This window comes from Myxocyprinus asiaticus, chromosome 39 (assembly GCF_019703515.2).
Source record: "Myxocyprinus asiaticus isolate MX2 ecotype Aquarium Trade chromosome 39, UBuf_Myxa_2, whole genome shotgun sequence".
NCBI lineage: Eukaryota > Metazoa > Chordata > Actinopteri > Cypriniformes > Catostomidae > Myxocyprinus > Myxocyprinus asiaticus.
Window position 1 is genome coordinate 9935385 of NC_059382.1, and position 12101 is coordinate 9947485.

The following is a 12101-nucleotide window of genomic DNA, read 5'->3' on the forward strand; positions in this document are numbered from 1 at the left end:
ACTAAACGTATTATTGAGAAAGAAATATATTGATATGGACTAGTAATTATTTATACTTTGCAAAACAACAATTTATTAAGAGAAAATAAACACTATTTTAAAATGAGTACATAACTAATATAATTTATGACAAATATTAAGGTTTATTCATAACTTCTCTTGCATACAGTACTATTAGCTTAGTTTTGAATTGAAACAAAATGTATTATTGAGACAAAAAATATAATATTGATATGTACTAATAATTATTTACAGTTGAAGTCAGAAGTTTACATGCACTTAGGTTGGAGTCATTAAAACTATTTTTTTTTAACCACTCCACATTTTTAATATTAGCAAACTCTAGTTTTGGCAAGTCGTTTAGGACATCTACTTTGTGCATGACAATTAATTTTTCCAACAATTGTTTACAGACAAATGGTTTCACTATTAATTGACTATCACAGTTCCAGTGGGTCAGAAGTTTACATACACTAAGTTAACTGTGCCTTTAAGAAGTATGGAAAATTCCAGAAAATGATGTCAAGCCTTTAGCCAATTAGCTTCTGATAGGAGTTGTACTGAATTGGAGGTGTACCTGTGGATGTATTTTAAGGCCTACCTTCAAACTCAGTGCTGCTTTGCTTGACATCATGGGAAAATCAAAAGAAATCAGCCAAGACCTCAGAAAAAAAAATTGTGGACCTCCACATGTCTAGTTCATCCTTTGGAGCAATTTCCAAACGCCTGAAGGTATCACGTTCATCTGTACAAACAATAGTACGCAAGTATAAACACCATGAGACCATAGAGCCATCATACCACTCAGGAAGGAGAGGCATTCTGTCTCCTAGAGATGAACATAGTTTGGTGCGAAAAGTGCAAATCAGTCCCAGAACAACAGCAAAGGACCTTGTGAAGATGCTGGAGGAAACAGGTAGAAAAGTATCTATATCCACAGTAAAACGAGTCCTATATCGGCATAACCTGAAATGCTGCTCAGCAAGGAAGAAGCCACTGCTCCAAAACCGACATAAAAAAGCCAGACTACAGTTTGCAAGTGCACATGGGGACAAAGATCTTACTTTTTGGAGAAATGGCCTCTGTTCTAATGAAACAAAAATTGAACTGTTTAGCCATAATGACCATCATTATGGTTGGAAGAAAAAGGGTGAGGCTTGCAAGCCAAAGAACATCATCCCAGCTGTTAAGAATGGGGGTGGCAGCATCATGTTGTGGGGGTGCATTGCTGCAGGAGGGACTGGTGCACTTCATAAAATAGATGACATCATGTGGAAGGAAAATGATGTGGATATATTGAAGCAACATCAAGACATCAGCCAGGAAGTTAAAGCTCAGTCGCAAATGGGTCTTCCAAATGGACAATAACCCCAAGCATACCTCCAAAGTTGTGGCAAAATGGCTTAAGGACAACAAAGTCAACATATTGGAGTGGCCATCATGAAGCCCTGACCTCAATCCGATAGAAAATTTGTGGGCAGAACTGAAAAAGCATGTGTGAGCAAGGAGGCCTACAAACCTGACTCAGTTACACCAGTTCTGTCTGGAGGAATGGGCCAAAATTCCAGCAACTTATTGTGAGAAGCTTGTGGAAGGCTACCCAAAACTTTTGACCCAAGTTAAATGATTTAAAGGCAATGCTACCAAATACTATCTAAGTGTATGTAAACTTCTGACCCACTAGGAATGTGATGAAAGAAATAAAACCTGAAATAAATAAATCTCTCTCTACTATTATTCTGACATTTCACATTCTTAAAATAAAGTAGTGATCCTAACTGACCTAAGACAGGGAATGTTTTCTACGATTAAATGTCAGGAATTGTGAAAAACTGTGGAAAAAAAAATGGGGTTTAAATGTATTTTGCTAAGGTGTATGTAAACTTCTGACTTCAACTGTATACTTTGCAAAACAACAATTAAGAGAAAAACACTTAAAATGAGTACATAATATAATTTATGACAAATAAATATTACATCTTATTCATTACATCTTTTGCATTTTATTTATAAAATCAGTTGCATACAGTACTATTACTTGCAAAACCCAACAATTTCTAAATAAAAATGACCACTATTTTAAGAAGTACATAACTAATATAATTTGACAAAAATATACAATTTTATTCATTAAATCTATTGGACACAGTATCATAAATATCACATTTTATTAACAAAATCTATTGCATACAGTACTATTAGCTTAGTGTTTTATATATATATATATATACACATACACACACACACACACACACACACACACACAGGCGGCCAAAAGTTTGGAATAATGTACAGATTTAGCTGTTTCGGAAGGAAATTGATACTTTAATTCACCAAAGTGGCATTTAAATGATCACAAAGTATAGTCAGGACATTACTGGTGTAAAAAACAGCACCATCACTATTTGAAAAAAAGTCATTTTTGATCAAATCTAGACAGACCCCATTTCCAGCAGCCATCACTCCAACACCTTATCCTTGAGAAATCATGCTAATTTGGTACTAGAAAAATCACTTGCCATTATACCAAACACTGCTGAAAGCTATTTGGTTCATTAAATGAAGCTTAACATTGTCTTTGTGTTTGTTTTTGAGTTGCCACAGTATGCAATAGACTGGTGTACACTACAGTCTTCAAAGACAAAGGGCAACTAGCTCTAACAAGGACAAGGTATACATCTGGAAGGCCCAGATGTACACCTAAACGAGGATAAGTACATCAGAGTCTCTAGTTTGAGAAATAGATGTCTCACATGTCCTCAGCTGACAGCTTCATTGAATTCTACCCGCTCAACACCAGTTTCATGTACAACAGTAAAGAGAAGACTCAGGGGTGCAGGCCTTATGGGAAGAATTGCAAAGAAAAAGCCACTTTTGAAACAGAAAAACAAAAAGAAAAGGTTAGAGTGGGTGAAGAAACAGAGACACTGGACAACAGATAATTGGAAAAGAGTGTTATGGATCTTAACCCCATTGAGCTTTTGTGGGATCAGATTGACTGTAAGGTGCGTGAGAAGTGCCCAACAAGACACATCTATGGCAAGTGCTACAGGAAGCGTGCGGTGAAATGTCACCTGAGTATCTGGACAAACTGACAGCTAGAATGCCAAGAATCTGCAAAGCTGTCATTGCTGCACGTGGAGAATTTTTTTTATGAGAACTCTTTGTAGTAGTTTAAGAAGTTCTGAACATTTTTTTTCAAATTGTAATAGTAATTTTTCATGTTATTAATGTCCTGACTACACATTGTGATCAGTTGTCACTTTGGTGAATAAAAGTACCAATTTATTTCCATAAGAGCAAAATCTGTATGTTATTCCAAACCTTTGGCCGCCAGTGTATATATATATTTGTTGAGACAAAAAAATAAACTATTGATATTGACTAGTAATTATTTACACTTTGCAAAACCCCAAAAATAAAAAAAAACAAAAAAACACTAATATAATTATGACATGAATAAATATTACATTTTATTCATAACTTATTGCATATCATAGCAAGTCATTACTGTATTTGCAGAAAGTTGATTAATGTTCCATCTCTGCACCCAACGGTCTTAGTTTGTTTAGTACCTGCTGTCCATTTCCATATTGGTGTTACAGTCCATGTTCCCTCCAAACCTAAGAGAACAAATCTTGATCATTAGGAGCACAAAAACCTCTTACTTTTCAATTACATGTAGGTATTAAATGGGTGAAAATGCAAACCCATAAGGGTATTTTTTTTTTGACAAACTGCTTAATATAACACACAAAATTGAATAGAATGTGTTGTTTTGACCATTTTCTTTATCACTTAACTCCTCACCTTAGATGCAGCCCTGTGAATTATTGAGTGTCTGCGTGCCAATCGATCAATATTTCTGGAATAGCCTCCTCCAATAACAGTGGCCACAGGAATGCCCTTTTTAATGACTGTCTGAAGTACATAAAGGTCCCTCTGGTAAAGTCCTATGTTGGGTAAAACACAAAGACCTATGAGGGTCAATTTCATAATACAATGCACTGAATTTTATAAGTGACACTGAAGACAAATCATATGATTCACCTTCGTCAGTGAGGTGAAGTCTTCCAAGTTCATCCTCCCAGTGTGGATCCACTCCAGAATCATACAGCACCAGATCAGAGCGAAATGTCTCCAGTACCCAAGGAAGATGTTCCTGGACTGCACAGGAAATGACATGGCTAATGAATATTGAGTGAATGGTCCTCACAAGGAAAATTTCTTTATAAACATACTAAATAATGTCTTTAATAAAAATGCTAAATGTATTTGTGTGCGGGCTAATGTTTAGGGGTAGGATTAGGAAATACAACATTTCAGTAGCTCAGTATAATAACAACAGAAGTCAAGTCCTCACTGTAATAGAAAAACAAATGTGTATGTGTGAGTTCAAATAATTCTACCTTTGGAAAGATACTCTTTGTCTTCAATGCCATCTTCCACACTGACATCAAGGTCACTCTGCTGCTTTCGCAAAGGAAAGTTTTTCCCACAGTGCACTGAGAAGGTAAAAACATCTAGCTCCTCCTTAAAAATGAAGGCTGTGCCGTCACCCTATAGTGGAAGTAAAGGAAAACATTAGTATCAAATCTGATCGTAACAACGTTTTATAAATGAGGCCCCTGATTTTTAAATCAACGTTATCTCCTATGTCTACAAGAGGGCGCAAGGAATCAATATAAACCAAGCAGCACCGTGTTGTAGCAATTTTTTTTTAATCGCAAAGAACATGTCTGGCTTTTAACAAATGTGTGTAAAATGATAGAGACAAATTATTTAGCCAGTTCATTTTCTCAAGTATTAAGTAAAAAAGGAAATCGAGAAAAGAAACGCTTCAATAGGCTAAAGTTGCACATTAGCCTATACCAGTGCCATAGTACTACCATGGACTCAAGCTTCATAATACTGGCCGTACCACAGTGTTTTCCATTACAATACAGTTGTATGTACAGTTGTGCTCAAAAGTTTGCATACCCTGGCAGAAATTGTGAAATTTTGGCGTTGATTTTGAAAATAGGACTGATCATGCAAAAAAACTTTTATTTAAGGATAGTGATCATATGAAGCCATTTATCATCACATAGTCGTTTGGCTCCTTTTTAAATCATAATGATAACAGAAATCACCCAAATGGCCCTGATCAAAAGTTTACATACCCTTGAATGTTAACAATGCATTTTTTTGACACTGTGTCAATTTAAAAGGAAATTCAATCTTTCAAACGCATCTCGCGAGACCTGTTTTCTGTTTTATTTACTGTATTGCGCCTGTTTTCATCCAAGAATGTAAGGCATCATCAGTGCTTGGCACACATAAAAATTAGACAAATATGCATTTTTCTTTTAAATCTGACGAATATTCGAATTTATTTTATTTTGACACCCTAATTACGCAACTAATATACCACTTCTGATTGTATAGCGTACTGACTTGCCTTGAGAGGGACTTTGTTTACACTGATTTTGCAGATTCCAGCCAGATCCACTCAAAAGGCCCGTTCACACCAAGAATGATAACTATAAATGTAACTATACTAGCATCCACACCAACAGACAATAACGTTCTGTTTATTCTGAGCGTGCGCTGTCAAGACAACTGATGTAGTTGACCTGCTACTGCTCTATATTTGGCAAAGAATCTAAAAGAAAAACAAACCAATACAACTTCAAAGGAGACAAAACAATGTTGTCGACATTAGCGCTGGATACCTGAGGTAATTTTATGCTACCAGCTTGCGTTAGCTTTTCATTATCTCATCTCCATTAATACTGAAAAAAAAAAAAAATGCAGAAAAACATTGCCAGCTCTTGAGTTGGAGTGTGTAATAATAAGTGGCAATCCGGAGCTGGAATGTGTTTTTTTTTTTAAGATGAGTGTACGTTGCGGCTCAAGCCCTTTAAAGTTGGATGGATTTTTCAGCTGGAAAAAAAATTTCTGAAAGTGATCCCAACGATATCTTTCCACGGTGTCATTATCGTTATAGTTGTGGTGTGGACTCCGCTATTCTCTTACAATAAGAACGATGTTTAAAACTTTATGGTTATTGTTATAATTATCGTTCTTGGTGTGAACGGGCCTTAATCTGTTTAAGTTTAAAATCTCCATTTTCAATTTTCTAATGTCAGCATTTTTCCAAAGTATGCGGTTATGGAGTGTGTTAATTTCGAAAGTCTCCGTTTTCGGTGGAGGAAAATGCTGTTCCAGCGTGTTCTCCTGTTCCAAAATAACACAAAACCAGATGATTAATCAGCCTGGTCGATTTTTCATGAACCCAGTTCATTCATTTGAAATTTCCTTAAGTATCTTCCTCAAAAATAAAACCAAAATGTGTTTTTAAAGAGTATAGGATTTATAGAGTGATGATTGGCATTCCTATACCTGATGTACGTCCAGATCCACAATGAGAATCTTCCTCCTGGATGTGGACTGACCCATCAAGTGTTTGGTGGCCACAGCCAGGTCATTGAGTAGGCAGAAGCCTGAGCCGAAGCTGGGGAAGGCATGATGCGTCCCTCCAGCGGTACTACATGCCAGTCCCCTTTGAAGGGCTATCTCACCTGCCAGCACTGTGCCACCTGGACCACATCTCAGATGAGAGAAATACATTATACTATTATGCAAGAAAAGACCTTGGACAACAGTTAATTGTACAGTTTAGCAGCAATTATACAAAAATATTTGACTGCAGAATACCATGACTGAGCAACCAAGTATTCCAGAGAGCCGTGAAATCACAGCAGCGCCATCTTCAAATTTTGATGGGAACAACAACCAGGCTGTGAGGGATAGACGTACAGTCTCTTCAATTGGCTGTTTTGCAGTTTAAAGTGTTTTTGAATCGTTCTGTGGACAAAATATTGAAAAAAATATATTTTCAAGAACATTCAGTAGACTAAAAACTCCAGACAACATGAGTTGTGGAAAATCAGATCTAGGAGCTTTATACAGGTTTATACTGTGCAATCTATTGAAGAGTTGGAAAGTCTATCCCTCACAGCCTCGTTTTCATTCCCATTAAAAATCAAAGATGACACTACTGTGAATAAAGTTACAATTATGCATTTGTGGCATTATGTTGATTTCCACAAAAATAAACTGACTCATCCCTCCTTTATTAAATATACAGGTGCATCTCAATAAATTAGAATGTCGTGGAAAAGTTCATTTATTTCAGTAATTCAACTCAAATTGTGAAATCGTGTATTAAATAAAAATTCAGTGCACACAGACTGAAGTAGTTTAAGTCTTTGGTTCTTTTAATTGTGATGATTCTGGCTCACATTTAACAAAAACCCACCAATTCACTCTCTCAAAAAATTAGAATATGGTGACATGCCAATCAGCTAATCAACTCAAAACACCTGCAAAGGTTTCCTGAGCCTTCAAAATGGTCTCTCAGTTTGGTTCACTAGGCTACACAATCATGGGGAAGACTGCTGATCTGACAGTTGTCCAGAAGACAATCATTGACACCCTTCACAAGGAGGGTAAGCCACAAACATTCATTGCCAAAGAAGCTGGCTGTTCACAGAGTGCTGTATCCAAGCATGTTAACAGAAAGTTGAGTGGAAGGAAAAAGTGTGGAAGAAAAAGATGCACAACCAACCGAGAGAACCGCAGCCTTATGATTGTCAAGCAAAATCGATTCAAGAATTTGGGTGAACTTCACAAGGAATGGACTGAGGCTGGGGTCAAGGCATCAAGAGCCACCACACACAAGACGTGTCAAGGAATTTGGCTACAGTTGTCGTATTCCTCTTGTTAAGCCACTCCTGAACCACAGACAACATCAGAGGCGTCTTACCTGGGCTAAGGAGAAGAAGAACTGGACTGTTGCCCAGTGGTCCAAAGTCCTCTTTTCAGATGAGAGCAAGTTTTGTATTTCATTTGGAAAGCAAGGTCCTAGAGTCTGGAGGAAGGGTGGAGAAGCTCATAGCCCAAGTTGCTTGAAGTCCAGTGTTAAGTTTCCATAGTCTGATGATTCGGGGTGCAATGTCATCTGCTGGTGTTGGTCCATTGTGTTTTTTGAAAACCAAAGTCACTGCACCCGTTTACCAAGAAATTTTGGAGCACTTCATGCTTCCTTCTGCTGACCAGCTTTTTAAAGATGCTGATTTCATTTTCCAGCAGGATTTGGCACCTGCCCACACTGCCAAAAGCACCAAAAGTTGGTTAAATGACCATGGTGTTGGTGTGCTTGACTGGCCAGTAAACTCACCAGACCTGAACCCCATAGAGAATCTATGGGGTATTGTCAAGAGGAAAATGAGAAACAAGAGACCAAAAAATGCAGATGAGCTGAAGGCCACTGTCAAAGAAACCTGGGCTTCCATACCACCTCGGCAGTGCCACAAACTGATCACCTCCATGCCATGCCAAATTGAGGCAGTAATTAAAGCAAAAGGAGCCCCTACCAAGTATTGAGTACATATACAGTAAATGAACATACTTTCCAGAAGGCCAACAATTCACTAAAAATGTTTTTTTTATTGGTCTTATGTATTCAAATTTTTTGAGATAGTGAATTGGTGGGTTTGTTAAATGTGAGCCAAAATCACCACAATTAAAAGAACCAAAGACTTAAACTACTTCAGTCTGTGTGCATTGAATTTATTTAATACACGAGTTTCACAATTTGAGTTGAATTACTGAAATAAATGAACTTTTCCACGACATTCTAATTTGAGATGCACCTGTAAAAGCAAAAATCGAGGTTACAGTGAGGCACTTACAATGGAAGTGAATGGGGCCAATCTGTACACGTTAAAATACTCACTGTTTAAAAGTATATCCACAAGACGTAAACAATATGCGTGTTAACATGATTTTAGTGTGATAGATTTGTTTATGTTTTCTGTGTAAAGTTATTTCCAATTTTAGTACTTTGTTGCCATGGCGACTTAACACCGTATCCACGAAAACCCTAAAACGACAGTAACATTGACAGTTTAAACAACTTCACAGCTGAAATTCACAAGTTTCAACAGAAGAATTAATGTAAGTGCATTTTAAAATGATTAGCTTCACATTTCTGCTTTTAAACCCTCTAAAAATTGGCCACATTCACTTCCGTTGTAAATGCCTCACTGTAACCTCGATTGTTGCTTTTTTTTTTAAGAAAAGGAGGGACGAGTCAAAATAAATTGTCATAATGAACATTATACCACAAATGCTTTCAACTGAGCTCAACTTGTATTGAACTCGGAATATTCCTTTAACAAATAAATGTGTTGTAGAAAGCAATGGTGACACGTAGGAGTCAGTTTTGAGTTTTACCATGTACCGAATGACATACCCGTTTCATATCTGCAGCGTTGTACTAACCCAGCACTCCATGGAAATCCAGTTCGTCTCTGGTCTTTCTCACTGATGTTTCCACTAATAAAGTTGGTGAGGTACTCCTCAGTATGCACGCATCCAAGAAGCTTTTTAGAGGCAATCCTGGGGGCCCACACCTATAAAACAGAAACATAAAAGTACAGTTGAAATCATAATTTACATACACCTTAGCCAAATATATTTATTTCCCTGTCTTACGTTAGTTAGGATTACTACTTTATTTTAAGAATGTGAAATGTCAGAATAGTAGTAGAGAGAATTATTTATTTCAGCTTTTCTTTCTTTCATCACATTCCCAGTGGGACACAAGTTTACATACACTTTGTTAGTATTTGGTAGCTTTGCCTTTAAATTGTTTAACTTGGGTCAAATATTTTGGGGAGCCTTCCACAACAAGTTGCTGGAATTTTGGCCCATTCCTCCAGACAGAACTGGGTAACTGAGTCAGGTTTGTAGGCCTCCTTACTTACTTACCTAAAAAGCACATGCTTTTTCAGCTCTGCTCACAAATTTTATATCGGATTGAGGTCAGGGTTTTGTGATGGCCACTCCAATACCTTGACTTTGTTGTCCTTAAGCCATTTTGCCTCAACTTTGGATGTATGCTTGGGGTAATTGTCCATTTGGAAGACCCATTTGCGACCGAGCTTTAACTTCCTTGCTAATGTCTTGAGATGGTGATTCAATATATCCACATAATTTTCCTTCCTCATGATGCCATCTATTTTCTGAAATGCACCAGTCCCTCCTGCAGCAAAGCACCCCCACAACATGATGCTGCCACCCCTATACTTCACGGTTGGGATGGTGTTCTTCGGCTTGCAAGCCTCACCCTTTTTCCTCCAAACATAACGATGGTCATTATGTCCAAACAATTACATTTTTGTTTCATCAGACCAGAGGTCATTTCTCCAGAAAGTAAGATCTTCATCCCCATGTGCACTTGCAAACTGTAGCCTGGCTTTTTTATGTCGGTTTTGGAGCAGTGGCTTCTTCCCTGCTGAAGAGCCTTTCAGGTAATGTCAATATAAGACTCGTTTTACTGTGGATATAGATACTTGTCTACCTGTTTCCTCCAGCATCTTCACAAGGTCCTTTGCTGTTGTTCTGGGATTGATTTGCACTTTTCACACCAAACTGCATTCATCTCTGGGAGACAGAATGCGTCTCCTTCCTGAGCGGTATGATGACTGCGTGGTCCCATGGTGTTTATACTTGTGTACTATTGTTTGTACAGATGAACGTGGTACCTACAGGCCTTTGAAAATTGCTCCCTAGGATAAACCAGACTTGTGGAGGTTCACAATTTATTTTCTGAGGTCTTGGCTGATTTCTTTTGATTTCCCCATGACGTCAAGCAAAGAGGCACTGAGTTTGAAGGTATGCCTTAAAATACATCCACAGGTACACCTTCAAATGACTCCAATTAGCCTATCAGAAGCTAATTGGCTAATTGTCTAATTGTCTAAAGGCTTGACATCATTTTCTGGAATTCTCCAAGCTGTTTAAAGGCACAGTTAACTTAGTGTATGTAAACTTCAGACCCACTGGAATTGTAATATAGTCAGTTAAAAGTGAAACAATCTGTCTGTAAACAACTGTTGGAAAAATTACTCATGTCATGCACAAAGTAGATGTCCTAAATGACTTGCCAAAACTATAGTTTGCTAATATGAAATCTGTGAAGTGGTTAAAAAATGAGTTTTAATGACTTCAACCTAAGTGTATGTAAACTTCTGACTTCAACTGTACAAAAAAATCTAGTTTTGTTAAATGTCTGTGTTAATGTAAATGCCAGATTCACTGAACATATCCAACCTGTTTATCTGTTATCACTTGATCTCCAAGGAGACACTCCAGGACTTTGGGGAACTTTCCCATAGGGAACCTGTGGTTTTCAGGGAGGTCACATATGTACTTGACATGATGAACTATAGGAAGTGCCCTTGATTCAAGACCAGTCTGAAAGAGAAATACACTCAAATAAGTGTGAACAATTTACAGGACCTATATCATACGGAAAATAACATGTCTGGCAAGCTGTGCACTCATGGGGGGTTAATGTGATAATATTCAGGAAATATTACATGTTCAGCGTTGAAAAACCTTCTCCAAGTCCCATGCAACGGTTGTTTTAGAAATATTTCCTCTTGCGCTAAATGTGTGTATCTGACAGCTGCTTTATACGCGGAAATTTGACAGGATAAATGAAACATTATTACACTACGGCCCCTTATCATGTGCTTACTTACGAAACGCGTGCAGTTACAAAATTCAGCACCAAAGTTGGACTAAATGAAAGCAGCTCTTTAAACAAAACCGATCAATGACATATAGCTTTTATATTTTGAAACCGCTTTTCTGTATCTTATCGGAGACTATTGATTACTGCAAGGAAGGTTAAAAGCAATATTCACTGTCATATGCAGCGCTGCCTGTTTCTGTCAAGGAGGTTTCTGTAATGTGCGGTTCATGTTTTTCATGTTTTAACTGGAAGTGTATTACTGCCACCGTCTGTTGAGGAGGGTGAGCTGGTTATGATTACGTGAGCACGATTTTAGTCAAATTAAAATTGTTACTTTTACAGTGACCGACAAGATGAGCCTTTCTACCTAATTCATTGACTGATAATCTAATGACAAATTCTGTTTTTTTTATGGTGGCCCATGGGTGCACAACACAACAAAATTAGCAAAGCAAATAAAAGCTGAAAACACAACGACATTAAGCCACAATTAAATTAAGACACAACACAA

At 37.4% G+C, this 12101-nt stretch overlaps 1 protein-coding gene across 2 annotated transcripts; it reads right to left on the bottom strand.

Annotated features, from left to right (window-relative positions):
* Positions 1 to 186: 186 nt before the first annotated feature.
* On the bottom strand, positions 187 to 11818 carry hdac12 (histone deacetylase 12). Of its 2 annotated transcripts, none has more exons than XM_051679606.1 (8): positions 11763 to 11787; positions 11164 to 11307; positions 9302 to 9461; positions 6385 to 6581; positions 4410 to 4560; positions 4051 to 4167; positions 3811 to 3953; positions 187 to 3623 (listed from the first exon to the last, which is right to left on the bottom strand). In XM_051679606.1, exons 1-8 carry the CDS (start codon positions 11766 to 11768, stop codon positions 3600 to 3602), a joined length of 942 nt encoding a protein of 313 aa, XP_051535566.1. In that variant the 5' UTR covers positions 11769 to 11787; the 3' UTR covers positions 187 to 3599. The 2 variants fall into 2 exon arrangements, with proteins under 2 accessions (XP_051535566.1, XP_051535565.1); XM_051679605.1 differs by having other exon boundaries at positions 188 to 3623; positions 11433 to 11818.
* Positions 11819 to 12101: the final 283 nt, after the last annotated feature.